Source organism: Podarcis pityusensis (assembly GCF_964106645.2).
Source record: "Podarcis pityusensis genome assembly, chromosome: 9".
Classification (NCBI taxonomy): domain Eukaryota; kingdom Metazoa; phylum Chordata; class Lepidosauria; order Squamata; family Lacertidae; genus Podarcis; species Podarcis pityusensis.
The window spans coordinates 65,715,280-65,742,843 of record NC_138034.1 but is presented as its reverse complement, the minus strand read 5'-3'; the positions used below and the strand labels follow the sequence as shown (position 1 = coordinate 65,742,843).

At 47.2% G+C, this 27,564-nt stretch overlaps 1 protein-coding gene across 2 annotated transcripts; it reads left to right on the top strand.

Annotated features, from left to right (window-relative positions):
* FGF5 (fibroblast growth factor 5) lies at positions 1-27,564 on the top strand. 2 transcript variants are annotated; one of them, XM_081021205.1, is made up of 4 exons: positions 1-645; positions 15,181-15,284; positions 26,436-26,539; positions 26,841-27,564. In XM_081021205.1, the coding sequence occupies exons 1-4, from the start codon at positions 264-266 to the stop codon at positions 26,968-26,970; spliced, it is 720 nt and encodes a 239-aa protein (XP_080877331.1). In that variant the 5' UTR covers positions 1-263; the 3' UTR covers positions 26,971-27,564. The 2 variants fall into 2 exon arrangements, with proteins under 2 accessions (XP_080877331.1, XP_080877330.1); XM_081021204.1 differs by having other exon boundaries at positions 26,436-26,984.

Sequence of the window (27,564 nt, the reverse complement as noted above, 5' to 3'; positions counted from 1 at the left end):
CCGCCCCCCCGCCCAGGCTCGGAAGGGCTGGAGAAGCGAGCCTCCCTCGTTTAGACTCCAGGCATGTAGGGGAGAGCTGTGAGATCACCCGGGTTATAAATATCTCCGTGCCAGCAGCTCCGCGCTCTCGGATCGCGCTCTCCCTCCAGCGGGCCGACGATGCCTTCCCTGCGCGCCGGAGCGCAAGCCCGTTTGCCCCAGAGGTGCCGCGGCATTCGCAGCCGCCTCCGCAAAATGCCCTGCGCGTCCCTCCCGCTGGAAGAATGAGCTTGTCTTTCTTCCTCTGCCTTCTCTTTCTCAGCCACCTGATCCTCCTCGCTTTGGCACAGAAGGAGACGCTGCCCCCCAGAGCGCAACTTGGAGACGCGGCTTTGCGTGCCAAAAACAGCAGCAGAAGCAGGCTTGGAAGTAGGAATACCACTTCTTCTTCTTCTTCTTCCTCCTCCTCCTCCTCCTTTTCAGCCCCTTCCCCTTATTTCGCCCCCTCTTCGGGAGTTCAAGGCAGTGGTTCCGAAAGGAGCAGTTTCCAGTGGAGCCCATCCGGGCGCAGAACCGGCAGCCTCTATTGCAGAGTGGGCATCGGTTTCCATCTCCAAATCCACCCCGATGGGCATGTCAACGGCTCCCACCAAGGCAGTATCTTAAGTAAGTGCGTTTCGCTTCTCTCTCCGCCCCTTGCCTGGGGAACTGGGGCCACTCGGGGACATAAAATTCAATGTTGCAGTTCAGGGTGTTCATTTTTTAATTTATTTTTTAAAGAGCATATTTAGTGGTTGCTTTTATAGGAATCTGTGGGTAGGTGCTTATTCCTAAACGTTCTTTTAAAAAAAATCGTACACATTTTTAGTCTTGCTCGGTGTAAGTGCGGCTACCTACCTGCCCAGAGCCCTTGCGACCCTAGGACTAAGAACTTTACGCATTTGATGTAAATTCGGTTAAAATGAAAAGCTTGGCTTCTGGGCACACGCTGAAGTCCCTGTGTTGCAGCCCAGAGCCGTTCAGAGGGACGCAGCTCAAAGAGATGGAAATTTCGCCAGTGACTTCGACAGCAAGTAGATTGCTCCCGTAGCAGGTGGAGATCCTCATAATCTGTCTTCAATTTGGCCTCTGGAGGGAATGCAGAGAAGCAAGGTGGACTTCCCCACCCCCCCACCCAAAAACCCCCAACTCCCTGGCTTGTTTGTCCTTCTTCATAGAAGTTTACACCCTGATTGGGGAGAGCTGGGAACAGGGGTCATTCTATGCGGGTGTCTGCATATTGGATACACAGCATTTTGTAAATGGAAAAGTGCCATTAATAACTTTACTACTACTAATGATGGTGATAATGATAATAACAATAGTGATGGCTTTAAGCAGGGCACAGACTACTGCAGGTTTTTCTTTGCACAAATCAATGTTTTGGTGTCTTCTTTGCTTCTGAGTGCCTTGCCTCTGCTTCACTCCTGTCCTATTAGAATTGTGGATTCAGACTGCAGTCTGATAACCCTTTACCTGGGAGTAAGCTCCTTTGAACACGTTGGGCCTTGCCTCTGAACGGACATGGGTAGGATTGCATCACACTTCCTCTGCACACTTTCCCAGAATTAAGTTCCGCTGGGATGTACTTAAAAAGTGAAACACGCCAGTATCAGCGATAGAACAATCGCATGATAATGTGAACAGCTGAATAACACAGCGTGTCATGTTCACCTGTTGGTGAACATTTTATGTTTGGCTGATAGGAACCATCAGAAGCGGACTGATAATTCCAAATGCAAATAGGAACAGTGATGGGAATAGTGCAAAAGGCATTGGCTGGGGAGCATACACAGTTTGAATAGCCAATGTCCAGTTTATATAGCCAGCAGCCAAACGTTAAATGTTTTTCCAGGGTTGTGGCAAGAGGGAAGATCATGTATTTGAATGTTCCCACCATCCAAAAATCCTTGCTAAAGTGTATTTCTACATGGAACCCCCACTTTTAAAAGCATCCCCCACTTTCTCAGTTATGAAGTTATGAAATACGCAGTTCTCAGACAGCAGTCTGGTAAAGGGCAAACTTTACTGCTCAAGTTTCTGTTGTGATTGATAAAAAAAAGGTGTGTGGGGGAAAAGCAAACTACTGAGAATAACAGTGCTTCTTGGGACTTAGCAGAACTGAAACTAATTGCAAGGAGTGGTTAGATTTCTCCAGCAAATTCTAAATGACAATAGGTTTTGTTGTAATATGAAACCATTTTGGCACGTTAAGTGGTATTTTAAAACAAAATAGTTATGATAAATTTTTATTTGGATTTCCCCCTTCAGCATTACTGAAGATGTAAAATCCTTGAATTTAGTAAAATGTAAAGATTACTGTCATAAAGTTTATCGAGAGTTTTAAGTTTTCCTCCTGCAGTACAAAGGGATTAGTGACTATCGCTGAAAGTTTAATTTTTAAAAGGGAAAAGTAGTAATGTTTTAAGTATCTCCCAAGTCCTACTGATATTCTGGAATGCTGCTCTGAAGTATCTGATTTCCATGAAACTTTGTTTTGGCTCTATTGCCTAGTGCAGGTGTCCTAGGCCTAATTCTCACTGGGGTGGCAACTGCAGGTTGGAGAAGATTGGACAGCTTCTCTCTGCCCCCTCCCCCCAAAAAAACTCATTGCATGTAGAGATCTAGCATGTCAGGGTGATTGCTAGAGTAGGACCCTTCTCCCTAACTTGCTACTTTTCTGTATACAGAGGCGGAGTTATAGCAAAGAGCCACTCCCTGCAGTCTGGAATTGTGCATCCCTAACTGAGGGACGCGGGTGGCACTGTGGGTTAAACCACAGAGCCTAGGACTTGCCGATCAGAAGGTCGGCGGTTCGAATCCCCGCAACGGGGTGAGCTCCTGTTGCTCGGTCCCTGCTCCTGCCAACCTAGCAGTTCAAAAGCATGTCAAAGTGCAAGTAGATAAATAGGTACCGCTCCGGCGGGAAGGTAAACGGTGTTTCTGTGTGCTGCTCTGGTTCGCCAGAAGCGGCTTAGTCATGCTGGCCACATGACCCAGAAGCTGTACGCCGGCTCCCTCGGCCAATAAAGCAAGATGAGCGCCGCAACCCCAGAGTCGGCCACGACTGGACCTAATGGTCAGGGGTCCCTTTACCTTTAACTGAGGGCGGGAGGACACAACACGCAACAGGTCAAATGCAGCCCTCCATCCTCTCTTTCTGACATCTCAGACTCTCTTGAGGCCACACACCCCACCAGCCATGTTCTATGTCCCCCATCAAGTGCTTTTCTCTGGCGGCTAAAATGTGTCCTTGAACTATCACAGCCCCTCTAGCCTGGATGGAGAGATGCTGGGATGGTGATACAGAAAGTCCTGTTGGCTTTTGCATGGCTGAGATGTTGCCCTCCTATCTTTTTTGTTGCTCCACCCACTTTTGGCTCCGCCCCCACCCATTACTTGCACAAATCAGTGGGCTGCAAATCAGCTTGGTCCTTTTGCTTACAGAGCTGTAAGCGATAAAACAGGGGTCAGCAAACTTTTTTGGCAGGGCCGGTCCACTATCCCTCAGACCTTGTGGACTATATTTTGAAGAAGAAGAAGAAAAATGAGTGAATTCCTATGCCCCACAAATAACCCAGAGATGAATTTTAAATAAAAGGACACATTCTACTCATGCAAAAACATGATGCGGTCCCTGGGCCTTAGTTTGCCTACCCATGTAATAAAAGGTTAACTTCATAACCATGCTCTCCCCACTGACTTCCAGGAGAATAATTCTGATTTAAGTAAGATTAAATTAGATTAGAGGATCTACCTGTTTACCTCTGGCTTCTTGTCTTCTGTGCTCACACCTCTCTCCTAGAATACCTGTGTGGCTGCCTCATTCTCTTTTCTTTATTCCTTGTTAATCATTGGAACAAAGGCAATGCACTGCCGAGGTAGATTAGGGTAAAAGATAGTTACTGGCCCAAGGTCATGCAGTGACCTACCCTAACCTACCTCTGAGGGACGCAGGTGGTGCTGTGGGTTATACCACAGAGCCTAGGACTTGCCAATCAGAAGGTCGGCGGTTTGAATCCCCGCGATGGGGTGAGCTCCCGTTGCTAGGTCCCTGCTCCTGCCAACCTAGCAGTTCGAAAGCACCTCAAAGTGTAAGTAGATAAATAGGTACTGCTCTGTTGGGAAGGTAAATGGCGTTTCCGTGCGCTGCTCTGGTTCGTCAGAAGCGGCTTAGTCATGCTGGCCACATGACCTGGAGGCTGTACACCGGCTCCCTCGGCCAATAAAACAAGATGAGCTCCGCAACCCCAGAGTCGGTCACGACTGGACCTAGTGGTCAGGGGTCCCTTTACCTTTACCTTAGAGGGCTGTTGTGAGAATAATGTGTGTGTGCAGAGGTGGGGGAAAACTGCATATATCATATTGAGCTTCATGGAGTAAATATAAAATGAATGAATAAATGAATGAATGAATGCAGCTCTGCACATTAGTGTTAGGAAAAGGTCATCGGTCACATTAACTGCCATGTATTGCTTAAGTGCTTTAGCACTGTGGTTTCTCAGCTATGGTTTGTTTGGCCTTAGCCCAGAAGTTCTGGGATAGGAGCAAGTCAGGCATTGCTTCCCTATAGGGGTAGAGTTACAGGGAAGCCTGGGGGGGGGGGGGCTGCTTCCTTCCGGGATATAGATTGGTCTCAACTAGGGCCAGGGCCTTTTCAGTACTGGCCCCGACTTGGTGGAATGCTCTGTCACAAGAGACTAGGGCCCTGCAGGACTTGACATCTTTCTGCAAGGCCTGCAAGACAGAGCTGTTCCGCCTGGCCTTTGGTTTGGACTCAGTCTGACCCTTATGTTTCTCTCCCCTTATGGTTTTGATCTATGGGCTACTATTAAAATGAGGCTGCATTTTAAATTGTATTTTAACCGTATTTTATTTTATTTTATTTTATTTTATTTTATTTTATTTTATTTTATTTTATTTTATTTTTCTCTCCCCCCCATTATGTTTTTATTGTAATTTTACTGATGTTAGCCGCCCTGAGCCCAGCTCTGGCCGGGGAGGGCGGGGTATAAATAAAATTATTATTATTATTATTATTATTATTATTATTATTATTATTATAGCTCCCCCACCTGACTCTCAAGAATTTCCCTCTTTCTGTTTAAAAAGTAAGTTCCTAGACTTTACGTGTAAAAAGTAAGGAAGGACAACACACAGGCAGCAGTTCTACCCAACTGCCAACTAAGAAGCAAGAGAGCCTGTGGTGCAGTGGGTCAGTGCCTCTGGCTGTTTACCAGAAGGTTGTTGGTTTGAGCCCACCCAGGAATGGTGTGCGCCTGCATTGCAGGGGGCTGGACTAGATAACCCCTAGTGTCCCTCCCAACTCCATGATTCTATAAGCAATACAACTAAATAACTTTATGCTTGCTGTGCTGCAATAATTCCCCAGCTCATTAAAGCCCCTTTGTGATACAATTCCTGGCTAAGGGGATTGCTGCTTAATTCCTTCACTACCAGGTCCTGGGCCCAGTGCACTGTAAGTGGATTGGGTCCCTTGGTCCACTGAAAAAGAAGGCGCTGATCTGCATAAGATTTGCACCTGCTTTGTGTTATGTGCAGGTTTGTGTCCTATTTTGCAGACCTAGGAGTAAGTCCCTTTAAACACAAAGTGACCTGAATAGACGTGTACACCATTGTACTGTAAGTTAGCTATACAGTGAATTCTTAATGAGTACCTGTTCTTCATATCCTGCACAGTAGGAAACATGCCTAAGCCTCTTTGCAAAGTTTTCACATTTTGCATTTAACTTTTTTTTTTTTGTTGGGGGTTAACTAGCACTTGTGCATCTTGTGTTTGCCGAAAATGACATCTAGGGAGTACCTGATCTCAGGAGAACCCACCACAGGAAAGATACTTCTTGGTTGCTAGGGGAGAAGGAAGGGGAAACCATGGAGTTTCCAAGTATTTGAAAATGAGACAGAAACAGAAAAAGTGTACCAAAGGGGGGAACAGAAACTCACAGACCCCACGGATTCCTATGGCCCGGTATCTAAGCCACTCACTCATCAATCACAGCTCTGACTTCACTCATTGGTTAAAACACTGATAGGCGGTAGCAGTCAGACTGACTCATCTCACAGAAATTGCATAGGAGGTACCTGCATATTTCACTTCATAACTTTTCTTCCAGGAGAGCTAGAAACTTACTTTTAAAAAATGAGGCCCATTCTGGCTATGAGCCTAGTACATCAGTACCCCTGTACCCTGTGTGCAGCATCGGTGCCGGCCCTACCATTAGTGAGTGTCATGAAAGGTCAGCATATTGTTATATTATCCCATTTATGATTGCTGTTGCATTCTGAGCGCACGGGAGAGGTGCTTGTTGGATTTTCTGCCTTGGGTTCCAAAAGAACATAGCTGGCCTTGGGTACAAGGCAGCACGAGTTAGCAAGGGGTGGGTTGGTGGCATTTGCTGTCCTGGCTCAGGTGGCAAAATGTCTTGGGTCATTCCCTACCCATTGCGAAGGTGTGTTTAGCATGAATTTGTAGAACAGGGTTCTGCAACCCTGTTCCCATCATCCCTGACCACTGGTCCTGTTAGCTAGAGATGATGGGAGTTGCAGTCCACAAATAGCTGGTGTGAAGGGTCAATTTTAGGGCAGAGATTTGGACTATATGAGTTTCAGGAACGTTCTCATTCTGAGGATGCAATGAAATTACTTCCAGAATAATGGGCTTTGGGGTAACTTGCTAGACAGCTTTTATCTCTGTTACAGAAGCATCCTTCTAAGTTGCACTGGTATCACTGCTGTTTAACCAAACCTTTTATTTACGCAGCAAGAACTAGAACATTTGAGTCGCTGCTGAGCAGTTCCTGCTGGAAAAAAAGCGCTTATTGTGTCAGCAGTTTACTGCGATTCATCCCACTTTCCCCAGCCTCTTTATTTCACGGCATTGTTCGCCTCTCCTCGAGTGCTTAGTTTGAATTATCCATCTGCCTCCAGCTGTTCCTTGTCAAATCTCTCTCTTTTTATTTTTCATCTGCTCATTTTCTTTCAGTATCCATAAATATTTACACAGTGACAATAAACTATAAAGATAGTAAGGACCAGGCAAAAGCAATCGTTCACAAATGGCAGCATCTATTGGATTCCCTCCCCACAAAAAAAACCCCACAACCCAAAGAAACATGAAAAAAATAAAGAAAGGAAAAAGAGGAACATGTCCTCTTCTGTGTTTATTTATGCCTTTGGCTATGCATGATTCCTGCATTCCAGGTGCCCAGTTTAATGGTCTCATGGACAGCCAGTGCCATTCCATAAATAGTTATCTGGTACTAGAATCACATGATGAAGGTTCCAGTACTGTGTCACTCACAAATTTCCATGAACAAATCATAGGGGCCACTTCTGGACTGTCGTTATTTTGTAGGTGGGATTCAATTTCATACAAGTAAATTCAGGTTGTGCAATTGAAGTGGATCTGGTGGTCTTGCACAAACCTTTTCAATCATTACCATTTCTTGTGGTCAGGAAAGTGACAAGGAAAATCACTGGAAACTGTGGGGGAAACCATTGTTTGACATGACATGTCCTATGTGTGTACATTTATGGGTCCGGGGGGGGGGTTACTCTGTGTGAGAGAGTGTGTGAACAGGGTAAAGGTAAAGGGACCCCTGACCATTAGGTCCAGTCGTGGCTGACTCTGGCGTTGCAGCGCTCATCTCGCTTTATTAGCCAAGGGAGCCGGCGTACAGCTTCTGGGTCATGTGGCCAGCATGTCTAAGCCACTTCTGGCGAACCAGAGCAGCGTACGGAAATGCTGTTTACCTTCCCGCTAGAGCGGTACCTATTTATCTACTTGCACTTTGACATGCTTTCAAACTGCTAGGTTGGCAGGAGCAGGGACCGAGCACTGGGAGCTCACCCCGTCGTGAGGATTCGAACCGCCAACCTTCTGACTGGCAAGTCCTAGGCTCTGTGGTTTAACCCGCAGCACCACCCGCATCCCTGTGAACAGGGTAGCCACCGCCAATTATGGCAATATGTACTACTGTTATGAGACACACAAACACCCTGGAACCTGGGAAAGGGTTTAAACAACCCCAACTTTAGCTCCAGATTTCCAGCCTCAATGGCCAGGGCTAAGGGGTTTATCTATCCTTTCGCTTGACCTGTGTTTTGGACTAGGATCTTATCAAAGATGCATGGAAAATGCAAAGAGAGATTTTGCTTAACCAAGCTTCGATTAGGAGGGCAATATCGGATTTTTGCAAGGCAGAGCCACATAAGAAGAAAAGCTCTTGGACCTGGGGGAATTAATCGGGACATAATATGAGCAAAATAAAGGTTAAGCGGGACTGTGGATCAGCCCCAGAGAAACACCCTTTGGACCCACCAGCACTGTACAGAATGGTTTAACAACCAATCCCTCTTCACAGGGAACTCTGAATGTTGCAGCTCTGGGAGGGGAATAGAGGGTCTCAGTACCCTTAACAAACTACAGCTCCCAGAATTCTCTGGGGGAAGCTGTTTAAAGTGTCATGGTGCTGCTTTAAATATGTATAGTACAGATTGGGCATTTTCCAGCATACGTCTTCTCTTTAGAGAAGGAGAGGTGTGGAGCAGAGCAGCCCATAGCTGCTTTTGCTTTAGAACGTTCTGCATCAAGTAATAATATGCTTTTAACAATTTCAACCATTTTTCCTTTTGCATCTCGTCTTTCATGTTATGACCCCCTAATAGCTAGCGCTTAGATTGTTCTTTCCAGGCTTTCGTAGCCCTACAGGGGAGATTCAGAATGTGCACTGCCATGTAAAAATAGTACCCGCTGCACTCCCTCGCTCTCTCCTTTTAGAAAGAACTGATCCTTATGCGGATTCAGAGCCAGCGTTGTTCACCTTCAGCACAAAGTAAATCTGCTCCTTCTATCGTGCGTTTGCTTTTGATAACCCCCTGAGCCAGAGCAACAGAAGACAAGAGGAAAACGTGCTCTCTTCAAAAGCAAACCACCAAAAGATTTGAGAGGCAGGATGAAGCGAGGACAGCAGCAGGAAAATGGAAAGGCAGAGATGGGCTTCTGATGTTGTGGTCCATCACAAAGGAGGGACGCGGGTGGCGCTGTGGTCTAAACCACTGAGCCTCTTTGGCTTGCCAATCGGAAGGTCAGTGGTTCAAACCTGCAATGGGGTGAGCTCCCATTGCTCTGTCCCAGCTCCTGCCAACCTAGCAGTTTGAAAGCACACCAGTGCAAGTAGATAAATAGGTACCACTGTGGTGGGAAGGTAAACAACATTTCCGTGCGCTCTGGCTTACTTCACAGTGTTCCGTTGCTTCAGAAGCAGTTTAGTCATGCTGGCCACATGACTCGGAAAGCTGTCTGTGGGCAAATACTGGCTCCCTCAGCCTGAAAGCGAGATAAGCGCTGGAACCCCCACAGCCGCCTTTGACTGGACTTAACTATCCAAGGGTCCTTTACCATCCCAAAGCATTCAGTTCAGGATTTGACCACACTTCTACTTGTCCCATGCCTAGAAAGCATGGGTCTGAGCGGTTTCCCACTTGCCCTGCTCCTTTTTCAGGGAAAATCCACTCTTTAGTTCCAAATCAGAACAAACAGCTATCAACCAAAAGCCCAATTGCCGTTTGCTCCGACTGAGCGCTAAAGAGTAGTTTTCCCTGCAGGAAAGCGGTAGGAGAATCATACAGTCATAGAATGGTAGAGTTGTAAATTTGGCCACTAACTTGTTAGCAGGAATGCGGCAGTCAGAATATATTGCATGGATATTATACCAACTGCATTGCTTACATAGAATCGTAGAATCTTAGAGTGGGAAGGGACCCAAGGGTAATCTAGTCCAACCCCCTGCAATGCAGGAATCTCAGCTAAAGCATCCATGACAGATGGCCATCCAACCTCTGCTTAAAAACCTCCAAGGAAGGAGAGTCCACCCGAGGGAGGCTGTTCCACCATCAAACAGCTATTTCTGTCAGAAAGTTTTTCCTGATGTTGAAGAATCTCCTTCCTTGTAACTTGAAGCCATTGGTTCAAGCCCTACCATCCAGAGCAGGAGGAAACAGACCTGTTCCCTCTTCCATGGGACAGCCTTGGAGATATTTGAAAGTGGCTGTCCTATCTCCTCTCAGTCTCTTCTTTCCTAGGCTAAACATACCCAGCTCCTTCAACCGTTCCTCGTAAGGCATGGTTTCCAGACCTTTGATCATCTTGGTCGGCCTCCTCTGCACACGTTCCAGCTTGTCAATATCCTTCTTAAAATTGTGGTGCCCAGAATTGGACACAGTGTTCCAGGCTTGGTCTGACCAAGGCAGAATAGAGTGGTACTATTACTTCCCTTGATCTGGATACCAGACTTCTGTTGATGCAATTGGAGAGCCCAAAGTCCGCAGCTGCAGAAGCTGCACCATACCTGCCAGTTGCATGGGCCAATGTTCTGTCAATGTAGTAGAGTGATCAGAGTGCTGGCTAAGGCCTGGGAGACCAGGGTTCAAATCCCCACTAAGCCATGGAGCTCACTGCATGACCTTGGTCCAGTCACCATCACTCAGCCAGAGTTGTTAGTAGAAGAAAAAGAGGAGACTGGGAAAACACCTCGAGCTCCTCAAGCAAAGATGGGGTATAAATTTAACAAATAAACAAAGTCCTGAGTCCTGAGTATAGAGAGGATCAGGTAGCCCAGTGGGCTAGATCCCAGCATCGGGAAAAGAAGCTAAATGTTTGGGCTATTGTATATTGGCCTCTTCTTGTTTTATGTTGAGCAAGATGTGATTTAAGTGCTCATTTCATCCTTCTTCACTGCTTCAAGGAGAGGATGGTGGAGCTACAACTCAGGATGTTAAACCTGTGCTGTTCCCCAGAGCCAGCAGAGATCCAGGTTCTGCTTTTTCTGTGTTTGGAATGAGTGTCTGGGATGAGTTCAGCATTACTTTTCTCCATAGCTCAGTCGGTAGAGCATGAGACTCTTAATTTCAGGGTTATGGGTTCAAGCCCCATGTTGGGCAAACGATTTCTGCCTTGCAGGGGGTTGGACTAGATTAAGGTTACCGGATTTACCCCCCCAAAAAATCTGGGGACACTTTTTTTAAAAAAAGAGAGAGGAAAATGTTATTTTAAAAAAGTTATTTTTAAAAATAAAAAACATAAGAAGTAATATCGTCTGTTCTGTGGTCTCTTCTGTTGCACGGCCTTCCTCTGGGCCCCAGCCTGCTCTCCTGGAGCGCTAGCTGCCATGGAGTAGGCTCGGGACGGACATGGGCTTGGCCACATGTCCTTGCCCTCCCGGTGCTCTCCTACATCTCCTCCTCAGTGGCGGCGGTGGCAGCGGCGTGGCAAGGTCAGGGCTCCCCTCTTTTTTCTCCTTCCTCTTTCTCTCTCTATGTTTTCCTTCTCCTCTCCTTCTCCCTGCATCAGCTCCGGGGTTTTCCTGGCCCCGGAGCACCGCTGGGGAGTCGGCTGGGTTGTCAGGTGCTCTCACTCCCGGCTCGATTTGGGTCACGGGGGGGGGTGGTCAGCGGTTCCCCAGTTGACGCGCTGTGCGTCCCTGGTTCCCCCTTGGTAGTGGCGGCGGCAGTGGCAGCCTCAGCAACCTGGAGCCAACCTGGTAGCGCAGTTGGCTCTGGCTGGTTCCAGGAGCTACTCACTGCCTGCCATTTTGCCTCGCCGGAAGTCCCCATATGATGTGTCTTGTGCCATTGAACCAATCACGCAGCATTCATTCCCTACTAATAAATCTACAACACAAAATATAAATCTGGGGACATTAAATGAAATCCGGGGACGGATTTTGTCTGGGGACAGATTTGTAAATCCGGGGACTGTCCCTGGGAAACGGGGACGTCTGGTAACCATAGACTAGATGACCATTGTAGACCCTTCCAACTGTATAATTTTGAGAATGCTATGAATGCATAGCCAATGAAACTGGGTAATGACAGCAGGGTGCTCCTTGTTTTCTTCAACCTAACAGCTGATCGGGGTTCCAACAGTCACATCTTGCTTCTCTGCATCTTTTCCTACCAACAGACCGTCTGTCACCAACCCTTGTGAGCTTGCAGTTGTCTCTCCTCATGAGCAGTTAGAATGACCATGACACTTCCATGGGGTCCCACAACTCAGCCATCTGCTGGGGAGAACTGCATTTATTTATTTTTTGCGGGGGTTGGAGGGGGAGCGAAGCCAAAGCTCTTCAGCTAATTGCTAGGGAACTTTCAAAGACTGAAGTCAGCGTGCAACCTTGGTAAGTTTCCTAAACTCTCCTCCAGAGGCTTGCTTCCTTTCAGTTGCTATCGATAATATGAATGTGATGGCTCTGTGTCAATATAGGGTAGGAAGGGGGGGGGGCATAGCAAAGAATGCTTATCTTGCTTTCATGTATCTGATGAGCAGAAGGATCCATTGGTCTTTAGCTGCAATCAGGTGGAGCTTGGGTAACCCCAGGCTGCAATGGTAGATATGCTAGATGCATGCATTATAATCAGGAAAATTCCTTGCAAGAATGTGCATCTTAGCCGAAATTGCATACCATAATGTGTATATTAGGAGAAAGTCATGCTAAAATGCTAAAGAATTTATCATTTTTTAAAAAAGCATTTGCAAACTGATTTGGAGAACTGAACGTAAGATTAAAAAAAAACAGCAACGAGGAAGTGAGAGACCAAAGCAGACAGATTTGCCAATCCCTAATTGCACTTGGCTTATTTCAATGCTCCTGGCTGCTTCCAGATCTGCCTTTAACATGTTCAGGGGTGAATGTCTTCTTTTGCAAACAATATGCTTGGTGATCAGTAGAGTCTCAGCGCTCCCCAGCACTGTGCAAAGCAGCTGGGTGTGTGTGTATGAGAGAGGTCCGGGGTGTGTGTGTGCATGTGGTTAAAATCATTTGCAACGGATGCAAAAACCTTAGGGTATTCTGGAGGCTCCAGCCTGCTGGGATAGGGTGCTCTTTATTCTGCAATAACTGCTCCTAAACCCAGATGTATGGAAGCAGCTGCGTCATGTTATGGTTTATTTATATACCCCCAAGTGGTGAGCATCATATCAATAGGAAAGAAATATATAATAAGAGCACAAATACATGGAGTCAGTCAAAGCCATATAAAATAGCAAAATTACAACATACCCACCTGGATATGTTAGGAACACCAGTTAACCCCACAGCAAGGAAACAGAAAAACCATAAAGCAAGCCAGCCCTGTCTCTCACCTGGGGTGAGCACACACCCTTCCCATCTCTGACCTGGGGTGTGTGTTTTACTAACTGAGGTTAACACCCACATCATATATTTCAAGCACTCTTCTTATTCTTTAACAGTCACAGCTTCCCACAAAGAATCTTGGGAACTGTCGTTTGTTAAGGGTGCAGGTCTACCATTCCTAGACACCCTTAACAAACTATATTTCACAGGATTCTCCACGTCTGCTAAAGCGGTGTAAGAATGATGTACAATGTATGTTGTGGTTGTCACCAGACTTTTTCTCTGGCACAGAAACCACTTCCTTCTCTGGCTGCCGTCAGCCAGCCAGCTGACTCATTAACCCCAGATTATAATTGCCAGAGCCTGGAGGGAAAATCTGGAGGAAATCCTACAAGCCTTCTGTCTCCCACCCAGGGGACCCACAAAACGCCGCGGTTATCTGCTGGCAAGAGAAACACACTCTGTACATCCTCAGAGATGCTCTCATCTATCTAACTATGTCACTTGTTCCAACATTACACCCAGCCACTGAAAACAAGTTTCCAGGATTGAGCCCAGAGGCTACAGGAATCAAGCATGGGGGCAGGGAGGTGGTCCTGGCTTAAACAAGCCTTGCTGATTTTGAAGGTTTGTTCTCTTCCCCCTAAACTGGTGGTTCTCAACCAGTGTGCCGTGGCACCCTGGGGTGCCTTGAATAATAGTCAGGGGTGCCATGGGCAACACTGGCCTCTGTCCCTCTTCCCTTCCCTCCCTCCTCTGATGAGCAGTGGACCCGTAATCTGGTGAACCGGGTTCAATTCCCTGCTCCTCCACATGCAGCTGCTGGGTGACCTTGGGCTAGTCACACTTCTCTGAAGTCTCTCAGCCCCACTCACCTCACAGAGTGTTTGTTGTGGGGGAGGAAGGGAAAGGAGATTGCTAGCCACTTTGAGACTCCTTAGGGGAGTGATAAAGCAGGATATCAAATCCAAACTCTTCTTCTTCTTCCTCTTGCGTCTCTGCCTCCCCAAGGCTTGCACAGCTGTTTGTTGCAGAAGCCCTGGCTATAAGCTCTCCAGGCGAATGGCGCCTCTGGTGCTGGCCAGGGGATGTTTCCCAGGCCCCTGTGGGGCAGTGCAAGGAGGCACATCTCTTTGGGGCAGGAGGGGGCAGCTGAGAGACTAGGGGTGGCAGCTGCAGATGCCCAGAGGACTCCCAAGAAAAGGAGAGAGGAGGTTGAGGGCACACCCCACAAGGTAGGCTGTTTGAAAAAGGGTGAGAGGCTGCCAGCTCTGCAGGCAAAGGGCTCTTGAACCCAGGCCCAGACAGAGGGGAGGGGCATATGGGCCACTTGGCCCAGGCCTCCAATTCCAAAGGGGGCCTCGGTCAGCATATTTATCCATATTTTCCATTTTGTCTTTATATGCAGATACGGTTCAAGCCTTGAAATAAAATTATTTGTCAGCATAACTTTTGTGAAAATTATTTATGTACTTACTTATTTATAAGACTTCAGTTATCCCCAGGGTAAAAAAAAAGGGGGGGCACCTGGCCCAGGCCTCTGCCTGGCTCTGTAAGGCTCTACTTGAACCCCACAGAGGAGTCACAGAAAGAATGTAGTTGGTCAAGGGAGCCGTGGACCCAAAAAGGTTGAAAAGCTCTGCCCTAAACCGTCTCCTGATGCCTTCCTGTTGAGGGCAGGTGGATAACCCCAGAGTGAGCAGCCATTAAATTCCACTCACACCAGTTGTGTCCTTTAAAACCTCAGGACGTCTATAAATAAATGTATATTCAGATAACCCGAGCAAGCAAGCAAGAAGCAATCAAGCATGAAATCACAGTTTAAGCCTAAAATGACAAAGCTAGTTTTTCTTCTTCTTCTTCTTCTTCCTCCTCTTCTTTTCCCTCCCCCTTTTTTAAAAATAAAAAAGACCTGACAATGCATAAGATTTCTTTCTCTCTTCTTCTTTTCTTTGCAGTGCTGTGAAAAAACGAATTGTGTTTTATTTTGGGATTTCTGTCATCCTAGGTATTTTGGAAATATTTGCTGTGTCTCAGGGGATTGTAGGAATACGAGGAGTTTTCAGCAACAAATTTTTAGCGATGTCAAAAAAAGGAAAACTCCACGCAAGTGTAAGTAAAAAAAAAAAAACCCAAGACGAAATAAAATACTGCATTTCCAGGGTATGTGAAAAATGTCTCTTGTAGCTTGCAAAAGAGTGAAAATATTGCAAGGTCATCTGCACTGCACCTTGTGAGATTTGAGTCCACAGCTCTACATATCACTTCATTCATTTCCCACCATTTCTTCCAAGGGGTTCAAGGTGGTATATGTGGCCCTTTCTCCTCATTTAATCTTCACAACAACCTTGTGAGGTAGTTTAGGCTGAGAGACAGTGACTGGTCCAAGGTCACCCAGTGAACTTCATGCCTTTATAGGGATTCGAACCCTGGTCACCTAGGTCCTATTTCAACAACGCCACGCTGGCTCCCTGCTTACGAAAATACAGAAGAATGAAGTCCCTCTTGACCTTAAATTCCTCATCCCAGTCCAGCATAATTTTTGACCCAGCGTGCTGGGATAGCTCAGTTGGTAGAGTGTGAGGCTCTTAATCTCAGAGTCATTGTAACTCACTCTACATGGGGCTGCCCTTGAGAATGACCCAGAGACTCCAGCGGGTGCAGAATGCCGCAGCGAGACTCCTTATGGGGTCTTCGCTGCGAGATCACATTCACCCGGTGCTATACCAGCTGCACTGGCTCCCGGTGGAGTACAGGATCAGGTTTAAGGTGCTGGTTTTAACCTTTAAAGCCCTATACAGCCTAGGACCCTCGTACCTATGGGACTGCCTCTCCTGGTATGTCCCAAGGAGGACCTAACGGTCTTCAAACAAAAACATCTTGGAGGTCCCGGGCCACAGGGAGGTTAGACTGGCCTCAACCAGAGCCAGGGCTTTTTCGGCCGTGGCCCCGATCTGGTGGAACACTGTCACAAGAGACTAGGGCCCTGCAGGACTTGACATCTTTCCACAGGGCCTGAAGACAGAGCTGTTCCACCAGGCCTTTGGCCAAGGGACAGTCTGACCCCCTCCTCATAGAACTCTAGCCCAATGGTTGCCATTAATTTGATTTTGAATTGATTTTAGAATGAATTGATTTTAGAATGCTGTGTTACTTTTACTGTTGTTAGCCGTTCTGAGTCCGGTTTTGGCTGGGGAGGGTGGCATATAAATATATTACTATTACTATTATTATTATTGTTATTATTATTATTAGTTTGAGTCCCATGCTTGGGGAACAATAGGATTCCTGATCTTGACTAGATGACCCTCCATCAACCATGTATAGCGGCAGCCCATCAAGGATTTTGTTTCAATATCCCAATGCTGCTGTCTGCCCAAGCTGTGTTGCACCAACTCTGCTCCAAGGGTTCAGGTTTCAAAGCCCTAACAAATCACTGAAGTTTCGTTGTCTCTTACTGGATCCATATAGGCATACAGCAAAACTACTTCTACTTCTTTTGCCAAATCCAACACGGGTGCCACTGTGGGTTAAACCACAGAGCCTAGGACTTGCCGATCAGAAGGTCGGCGGTTCGAATCCCCACGACGGGGTGAGCTCCCGTTACTCGGTTCCTGCTCCTGCCAATCTAGCAGTTCGAAAGCACGTCAAAGTGCAAGTAGATAAACAGGTACCGCTCTGGCGGGAAGGTAAACGGCGTTTCTGTGTGCTGCTCTGGTTCACCAGAAGCGGCTTAGTCATGCTGGCCACATGACCTGGAAGCTGTACACCGGCTCCCTCGGCCAATAAAGCGAGATGAGCGCCGCAACCCCAGAGTTGGCCACGACTGGACCTAATGGTCAGGGGTCCCTTACTGGCCCAGGAGACAACCTTCAACAGATGAGCCTGCAAACAGGGTCTTCTGCAACCCTGGCTAGGTTTCATCATAGATAGTGTAATGCAGGGATGGGAAGCCTCAGGCTCATGGGCCAAAGTGGCGATCCAGGCTCCTTTTTTTGGCCCCATGGAATCTCCCCAGGCCACACCCTTCACTGGTCTTGCCTCACAACCAGGTTTTGCCTGGCTGGAATGTGCCCATCCTTCCTCTTGCTTGCCTGGATAGAGGACAGAAAGTGGTGTTATAAGAAAAACTGCTCCCTTTCTCTTATGGGGTATTCCAGAGCCCTTATAGACTCCTTAAGTGGGTTCCCTATTGTAGGAGAAATAACAGAGGCCAATCAGAGTCAATTGAGAAGCAAAGCGGCTTGTAAGCCTGATCTTTATTCAACGAACTGTGGCAACAGGGTTCCCACTCATCACACGTAGGAGGGAGGAGAACCCTGAACAATGGTGCCCTTATATAGACTTTTGAAATTTCCCACCCTGTAGCCCAAGACCACCTCCCTAAAACATCATACATACATCACAGAAGGAGGTGGTCGACAGCAGAGGAGGCAGTCTACAGCAGAAATCCTGTCTGCCAGGATACCTGATAATGGTCACTGATTGTGTTACCTGGGCAGTCTAGCCATTCTTTTATGATGGTTAATACTTTAATACCTGAATCCAGGTCATAGATAAAGGTGAAGGGGCTCTTGACCAATAGGTCTAGTTGTGGCCGACTCTGGGGTTGCGGCGCTCATCTCGCTTTACTGGCTGAGGGAGTCAGCATACAGCTTCCGGGTCATGTGGCCAGCATAACTATGCTGCTTCTGGCGAACCAGAGCAGCGCACAGAAACACTGTTTTACCTTCCCACCAGAGCGGTACCTATTTATCTACTTGCACTTTGATGTGCTTTCGAACTGCTAGGTTGACAGGAGCAGGGACCGAGCAACGGGAGCTCACCCCGTTGCGGGAATTTGAACCGCTGACCTTCTGATCAGCAAGTCCTAGGCTCTGTGGTTTAACCCACAGCGCCACCCACGTCCCGAATCCAGGTCGTAGGCCCATCCTAATCATACACAAATACGCCCTTAGCGCAGGATTTGCAAGCAAAAAGACAATGGGAAGGCTCTTCCCATTTGCCTCCCTTATTGCAGAGGAATATCTGAGGAGAGTCAAAATGGCTTCAGGATTGCTTTCCCATACTATGAATATTTATTCTATATTTGAGACCTTAAATTTCTTGTAACAGTGGTTATGTGAGCATGTGTAGAAACTAGTCTCCCGAATAAGGTTAAGATGTACACTAATTTCCCACCCACTTTTGCCTCTGGCTATGCCTATCCTGGCATGTGGCTCCCGGCAGGTTAACCAGAAGAGAATGTGGCCCCTGCGGAATCCCCCCCCCCGCTGTACGGGAAGAGTCCCTCTCAAGTGCTGCCTTGGCAGATGCCCATACAAAGATGGCGGCCTGCCTTTGGCGTGGTGGCCCACAAGTTGAGCTGTTCCGCCCCATCCCCTTCCCCACTGATGTGAAATCGTCTTGTTATTTCATGTTATGAAATTCTGACGTGATTCAGCGGCTGCCAAAATTAAATAAGCCCCCTTCCTTGGCTTCTGGCTAATTGCTGGGAAGAGGACGTGGTTGGTTCCAGGGGGACCAGACATGACAACCTGCTTCAGACAGGTCACCATGAAAGGTTAAGACCCCCAATTCTTCAGCCAAATCAGCGCAAGAAATTAGTCGAAACCCGAGCCAAATGTCTAAAGTTCACTGGGCTAAACAATGCCGATAATGTAAAAACAGCATCTGTTGTTCTTTGCTGCTTTGGCAGGATGCGTTTATTTTGTGGGATAATGAGTTCGAAGAGGCGCAAGGAAGTGCTGTGCCTGTCACTCAGGGAAGCTCTTTGATTTTAACGGCGTTTTGATTACTTCTAGCCGAACTAGAGATAAAATCAAGAACCACTGTTGTTTTTGGGTTGCGGGGGGGGGGAGCGGAAGCAATTCCGTGGGCTGTAATAGGTTTCCCCTTCTGTATCTGAGGTCAGGCCTTCCATTTCAAGTGGTAATCTAATTAAATTATAAAGCAGTTTATTTTTTATTTTTTATAATAAGGAAACTGGATTCAGGAGCAACATTAATCCTGGCAATTATCAGCTTCCCAAGCAGATGGCTCAATTTTTTTGTTCTGAAAGGAGCACCCATCCACCCCTCCTGTTATAATGTTTCAGGCTAAAACCCAATGCCCACATATACGAGGAGCAAGTTGCAGTGAATCCGAGGACATTTTTCTCCTGAGTAAATATGCATTGGGTCAAACTCAACATCATCCTGCCCAGAAGCTTTTCCTTTTGTGAGGTTGTGTTCTCAGCAGAAGCTTTACCATTTGAGGAAAATATGTATCTGGAAGAGGACATTTCTTTCTCTTCCTTTTACAGTTAAGTTTGCGGGTGGCGCTGTGGGTTAAACCACAGAGCCTAGGACTTGCCGATCAGAAGGTTGCCGGTTCGAATCCCCGCGACGGGGTGAGCTCCCGTTGCTCGGTCCCTGCTCCTGCCAACCTAGCAGTTCGAAAGCACGTCAAAAGTGCAAGTAGATAAATAGGTACCACTCCGGCGGGAAGGTAAACAGTGTTTCCGTGCGCTGCTCTGGTTCACCAGAAAGCGGCTTAGTCATGCTGGCCACATGACCCGGAAGCTGTATGCCGGCTCCCTTGGCCAACAAAGCGAGATGAGCACCGCAACCCCAGAGTCGGCCACGACTGGACCTAATGGTCAGGGGTCCCCTTTACCTTTACCTTGCAAGCAAAAGGGCGAAAACAGACGAGACACCCGTAGGGCAGTTAAGGGTTCCCTCAGTGTAACCGGTTCTACCAAACCTTTCTCACTCATATATAAGATAATAATCTGTGGGGTTTAACAATGCAACGCTGAACTCACTTGTCATGCTCGTAAGGGAATACCCATTAGCAAGAAAGAGGCTGCCTTGCTGATGTTCCCAACTTGCACAAAGGCAAAATCGACAGAGGCATCTTCAGTGTAGCATCCAGTTTTAATAATTCTCTCCTCATTGATTGCAAAGGCAGCTGAGCAAGATTAATGCCCCGTGAGACAAAGGATTTGCTCTTCTGGTTGACACAGATCTTGGCAGGAAACAGAGGACCTGCTTCAGTAGCTTCAGACAAGATCGCATCGATACTTTTTCATCCTTTTGTACTAGCCCGGATGGCCAGACATAGATTAGAAAGGAGGAATGACCTTCAGAAGAGACATCTGTTCTATTGGATGTCCCCCACTGTTAATACTCTCTCGGGATCCATCCGTCAAACTAGTATAGTGTTAGAAATCCCAGAAGTCAGTCTCTCTCTCTCTCTCTCTCTCTGGAGCTTATGTCTAGAAAAAAACTTTGCAAAATCTAGACACCCCCTCCTGTCATCAAATAGCTGAAGGTAGATAGAGAAAGAAAGTGATAAAGAGCAGCAACAATGTTTCTGTATGCTCCAGTGGCATTGCGGCTTTTGCTGCTGCCCGGAGCACACATGCACATGCTGAGCAGGGCATGGAGAGTGAACAGAACCCACCACGCCAGCCTGGTCCTTGCCACCGACACCAGTGGGTGGGGGCCAGGCATGGGCATAGCCAGGATTTATGTTGAAGGGGCAGGGTTCATGTTGGATGGGAGGGCAGAACCTCAGTTAAGTATTTACCGTATTTTTCGCTCCATAAGACACACATTTTTCTTCCTAAAAATTAAGGGGAAATGTCTGTGTGCCTCATGGAGTGAATGCGTGGTCCCTGGAGCCGAATTGCCCAGGGGCGAAAAGCAGATCGTGCTTTTTTTTTTTTTTTTTTTTGAAAGAGGGAAGTGGGTGTTGAAACAAAGCCGCTAATGGGCAAGCGATCGGGGAGGGAGATAAGGGACGCTAGAGATAAAGGAGGCTGCCTGGGAGTGGGGAGGCAACGACAGCAAACTTACAAAGGGGGGAAACAGGAAGACTAAAGCAAAAGAGAGAAATTAGAAGAAAAGGAGGAGCAAAAAACTGCTCCAGCTAAGGAAAAGACACTAAGGCAAACAAGAGGGAAGGGAGTGTTGAAAGGAAACAGCTGATCAGTGGGATCAGAAGAGAGATAAGGGACTCTAGCAGCCTCTGCAGAGGCTGCCTGGAAGGGGGGAGGTAAAAGCCCATGGATCCCCTGGACTTTTACATTGGGTCACCCCAAATTCACCATCAGATCACATAGCATGTCCATGGCTACAGCCTTCACCAAAAAAACACGCATCCACTGTTTCCTGGGGCTGCAATGGTGCAAAAATGTGGTTACAAAGCACGGATCCACATGGTTCCTCAGGATTTTTGCATTGGGTCACCCCAAATTCACCATCAGATCCTCCTCCGAAAACTAGGTGAGTCTTATGGTCAGGTGCGTCTTTTGGAGCAAAAAATACGGTGTATTGATTTACTTGGCTACGCCCATGGGGCCAGGTGCAGAGGGTTCAGAGAGCCCACTGTGGCTGTTAAGCCATCACCACCAGAGCCAAGTGGGGCTGCAAGGAGGAGTGTGGCCGGCTGACCCGGCCCTTGGTAGGTGAATTCCCCCCTGGTGCTGACTGGGCAGCCATTCAGCAATGGGGCTGGGGATGTGGTGGCAAGTCCAGGCAGGGCTCTAGGCCCCAGAGACCCCTGGTGGCAGCCATGGCAGGCCTGCATGGGGGTGCCTGGTTTGTGCCCCTCAAAATCATTCACCCAGGCCTAAGCCCCCCCCGCCTCCCCCACTATGCCTCTGGTGTGCCCCACAGTCATGTTTTAACTATCTCTTAGGTTGTGCATGTATAGGAGAGTGAGGTTTGGGTGTTGCAGGCTCTGGGAAGGTACCTACTGTGGGAATGTTCGGGGATGCAGGAGAGGATATATTGTTTGATTATAGCCTTTCCAACTTGTGTTAACAAGTTCACAATTTAGCAGAGTAACATTCCCCTTTTTAAACTTACAGCGGATGCGTTTGCTCAGGCTCGCTAAAGCCTCTATAATAACTGTTCAGGTATTTCCCCCTTATTCCCTCAAAAAAGATAAGATGCAACACAGTCTTCTATAAAAGTATAAAAAAAGAGTTTACTCATATTCTGTTCACAATCGGATCCCAGAAGGTAGACTTAGCTCAGAAAAGTAACATACACCTGGAAACTATCTCATAAGGAGACAGTCCCTTTGTCCTCTCTTGGCTGGAAGCCCAGAGAGCATGTTGCTTCTTCGATGCATGCAGTAAAGAGAGAGAGAGATGGCTGCCCTGCCCTGTGCTTTTGTTGTTACCTGCACAGGTGAGGCCATGTCCACTCTAGCAAAACAAGGAATGTTGTATATGACTGTTCCCAGTGGACTACATCCCACATTTATACGGGGAGGGAGTTCCACAATTTGGGGGTCACCGAAGAACATGCCTTCTCCTGCTCCATCCCCTGCCCATCTTCTGAAAGTGGCAGAGGCAGCAAGAGGGTCCTCTTTGCCAATCTTAGCACCCAAGGGGGGGGTCTGTAGGGAAGGGGGCAATCTCTCAGATATGTGGGACCTGAGTTGTTTAAGTTTTAAATGCTAACGTGTGCACCTTGATTTGGTCCTAGAAATGAACTGGCTGCTGGATTTATATGTGATCTCAGTGAAACCCTGGCTAGTAATCTGGTCGCTGCATTTTGGACCAGTTGAAGTTGCCAAATAGTCTTCAAGACCAGCCCCATGTACGGTGCATTGCACTAATCTAGTCTGGGAGTTACCAGTTCATGGTGACCGAATCATTTCTGTCCGAATGGGGCTGTAGAGCAGGAGTGGAGAATGTTTTACCAGCCCAAGGGCCACACTGCCTCCTGAGCAACCTTCCAGGGGCCACGTGCTGTTGCTGGGCAGGGAAAGAGAGAAAAAGTGGGTGGAGCAAGAGTTCTGGCTCTTACATTAGTACACTAGTCTGCATTCTAGCTATGCAAATATCAGTGGTTTCTACACAAACACACCCCTCTTTATCCTGAGGGCAAAGGACAAGATGGTGTGGTCCCCATTCTGTGCACAAAATCTAGATAGACTAGTGGTTGACTCTGACTTCAGCACTGGTGATGGAACAGAGTAGCAGAGTCTTCCACCACTAGCACACATTTCTAGCCACTTTCAGCCCCTTAGAACTTGCCGCAAGAACTTGCAACACTCTGCTTCTTGGAAGGGCCAGGCTTGTGGTGAGGCCTGGGGAGAATCGCAAGGGCCCAACAGAGAAGCCTGGAGGGCAGCCTCTGAAGTTCTCCACGCCTGAAATGGAGAGTGGGATCCCCAAAGCCAACCAGCTCCAGTCCATTTTTCAACCCTAGAGATTCCATGGGGCATCACAAAATCCATGATCCCCAAATTACTGGGGCAGGGAGTGAAGAGGCGGATTGTCACAGGACAAGACCTCATTGTAATCAGAGAAGGAGATGAAGGCCATTCAGCTGCTAACCTTTCCATTACTCTTTCCTCCTCTCCCTTAATGAGTAGACCCTTGACATCAGGACCCTCTCCCATCTACCCAGACCTATTGATGGATGAGACACGCATTTCCGTGCCAAAACAATCCAAACTCCTTTGGGAGGCAATCATGTGGAATTGTGTTCTCAGATTTATACTGAGCAAGTCAGCAACGCTATCATCTTTCAGCTCCGCTATATTGTTAAGTAGCTACTTAGCTCAATCTCTCTCCTTTTTTGGTGGGGAAGAACAAGAGGAAAAGGGAGCAAAAATGGTTCTTCTTTTCACATGCAACCCATTGCGATGGAAATTTTGAAAGTGCTTCATTAAAACCATTGTCTCCCTTTCTCTCCAGCAAAATGTTAAAAGGAGATGAAAGGTTGTCAGGAAAGTTTTGTTTTTTTAAAAGACTCTCTGAGGGGAAAAGCTTTTATTATTTATTTTGTATATTTATATTCCACCTTATCCTCCATTGGGCATAAGAAGGCATGTATGTGTTTCCGCTGCCCATGTTAGCCTTACAACAACCTTGCGAGGTGGGCTGTGAGACACTGAACTAGTCCCAGGTCAGCCAGCGAACTTCCTGGGCGCATCTGAATTCATTACAGTCAAATCAGGCCACCTAAACCAGACCTTTCATATGCACAAGCGAATACCAAATGCCACTGTTTAACAAAAAATATAATTTCTGTCCATGTGCCCATTGTTTCAGACATCAGCTTAAGAGATTGGATAATTCTGGATAACATCACTTTGATCACTGGATCACTTTGATCATTTTACAGCACTTTCCCCCACCCACCCCAAGGCCTGCTGGACACCTGATGTGAAATTTTGTAAAGATTTTATGGCCTATATCCATTGATTTTCCCCCAGGATCTTGAACAGAGTGGCCATATGCTCTCTTTTACAGAGGGCATTCCTATTCGAGTAAACCCTCTGCTTAAAGGACTGCCTGGTCCAAGTCTGGTTGAAAGATAAAGAACTCTAAGGCTGAGTAAAGCACAATACACTGTCATGTGATAGACAACAATCCCATGACTGCAATCATGGAGCAGGAATTCTAACAGTTTACCCCTCACAGAGCTACAATTCACAGCACCCATAACAAACCACGGTTCCCAGTATTCTTTGGGGAGAAGTCATGTGCTTTAAGGAAGGAGAGCAGGGAGGTGGTCTTCAACTTGCCCATCACAGGTCACCTGACCACAGTCTTCCCCATTACAGTATTTTATACTGTTGCACGCTCCACCAGGAGCTCCATACACACTGCCCAGGCTTGCACCCCAGGAAGGTCATTGCTAATGCAGCGGTTTGACTTCACCCCCAGAGGCGCACTCCATTGTCTCCTGAGGCAGATGGATGCCAACAACTCCCAGCAAGAGCTGCATACCACCCATCATGTCTAAATCTGCATCTGTACAATGATTAGCATTTGCAGATTGTATGCAAAACCATGTCCACCCTTTGGGGAAATGCTTAAGTGGCTATCCTAGCCCCATATGAAAGTGGGGCTGGTGTGTACTCTGAGTGGCCAGATGAGATAAGACTAAAAAAAACAACCCAATAGATTTACCAACCCTTTAGATTCAGGGCTTTTTCATCTCAGAGTAGCCTGTGGGATCAGGCCAAAGGCTCATCTGCCTCCATATACGTTTCCCATCTGTGGACCAGCCAGAGATGTCTCTGGGATTCTCACCAATAAAGCATGAAGGCAAGAGCACATCCTTTTTTTATTTCCCCCTATGGCTTGCCGCTGGGTATATAGAGCCCTGTGGATGGGCTCCAAAAGTACTTATCTTCCATAAATAAAATCTATCTATCTATCTATCTATCTATCTATCTATCTATCTATCTATGACCCCTGACCATTAGGTTCAGTCGTGGCCGACTCTGGGGTTGCGGCGCTCATCTCGCTTTATTGGCCGAGGGAACCGGCGTGCAGCAGTCATGTGGCCAGCATGACTAAGCCGCTTCTGGCGAACCAGAGCAGCACATGGAAATGCCGTTTACCTTCCCGCCGGAGTGGTACCTATTTATCTACTTGCACTTTGATGTGCTTTCGAACTGCTAGGTTGGCAGGAGCAGGGACCGAGCAACGGGAGCTCACCCTGTTGCGGGGATTCGAACCGCCCACCTTCAGGATCGGCAAGTCCCAGGTTCTGTGGTTTAACCCGCAGCGCCACCCTCATCCATATATGTGCTTAGCATCTCACTCAGGTTACAGTTAAGTTGCACATTATTTCACCTCCCCCCCCCATGCATCTTAATAGTTCAAGACATGCAAATAAAATGAATGATTATGTGTCACAATGGCCAGCTCCCCTCCATTAGGGGGGAAAAATACTCCAATCCATTGTATTCTCACATAGGGTAAAGTTAGCTTTACTGGTGACTTGAAGCATCAATATGGTGGACGTGTGCACTCTATATGCCCTTTACGGTTAGTTAAGTGACTGTTTCTTACCTTGCATTATGCTAGTCATGCAAAAAGAAAAGGCGTTTCTGCAGCCTTATGAGAAATTTCAGGGAGCTAATCAGGAAGTGTGGACAAGAGAGAGTCTAAGGAATAATTTGAAAACGGGGGGAACACGTCTATAGTAATAATAATGATGATGATAAAATAATAGTACTTGCTGGGGCTGATGAGAGTTTTGGCTATGCAACATCTGGAGACCGAAAGGTTCTCCACACCCTGTCTAGATCAATAAAATGGGCTTAGAAGTCGGGTTGTTGTTTATTGGTGTTTAAATCGTATTGTGCATTTATGTGCCATAATCCAGTTTGAGACCTTCAGGCGAAGTTTCGATAAGAAAAATAAGAAATAATAATTATAGGCCAACACAGGTACAGTGACAACCCTTTTATAAAGCCAGCATTTGCTGCTATTGTCGTTTCCTCCTTCTAATTCCCTAGGCCAAATTCACAGACGACTGCAAGTTCAGGGAGCGGTTTCAAGAAAACAGCTACAACACGTACGCCTCAGCAGTTTACAGGACTGAGAAGACGGGCAGAGAATGGTACGTGGCCTTGAACAAACGGGGCAAGGCAAAACGAGGGTGCAGCCCCCGGGTGAAACCCCAGCACATCTCGACGCATTTCCTCCCGAGGTTCAGGCAAGCAGAACAGCCGGAACTGGCTTTCACTGTCGCTGTTCCTGAGAAGAAGAAACCACCTGTCGCCATCCCAGCAAAGCCAAAGGTCCCGTTGCCGGTGCCTCGGAAGAACTCGCCTCCGGTCAAATATAGACTCAAGTTTCGCTTTGGATAGTAATGGCCCAACTCTCTTCCACTGAGGAATGTTGTTTTCTTTCTTTCTCAGGAGCGGTTGCTGCTTGTATGCGACACCACAGGGCAGAATAGCGGATGGGATTCTGCTCTGCATTTCACTGCGCCGGGAGGTCCTTCTGGAAAGAGTCGTGTTCGTTTGGGTCCCTAGCGCCCAAGTTTAATTCACTTTTTTCCCAGTAGCTACAAATGAAGTGGAATTCTCCAAGTGCTCAAAGGCGTAGGGCGCCAAAGATGGGGCGGAAAGGTTGTTTGGGCACAGGTGGGGTGGGGACGCCTTAATTTTCAGTCTCATCTCTCTGCTTTCCAACTGCTGAGCATGGATTGTGCTTAAAACGGCTGTTCAAAACTGGCAGGCACTATTGCTGCAGTAATGTGTTTTCCTGCCTCGGCAGGGATTGGACGATATGGCCTTCGAGGTCCTTCCCAAATCTATGGTTCTGTGACTGCTGCAAGATGTGAAAGATTACCTCATATGTTGAGTCTATTTTTTTCTTCAAATTCCTGATAATTGTTTTCTTACTGTGATCTTTTCCTGTGAGAAGGGGGAGGAAATTGCTCGTGTCCTTTCCATGCCCCCCCATCACTTTTTTCTGCACTTTTAAGATTTCCCCATCCCCGACATACCTCAGACAAACAGAAGGTGGAGTCACCCAACTGGTTTATCTCATGATTTTGATTTTAAAGACGCCGTTAACTTTGGAACCCAGCAGGGGGGAAATAGTGGCACAGCAAATTTGAAATAGTGATGCAATAAA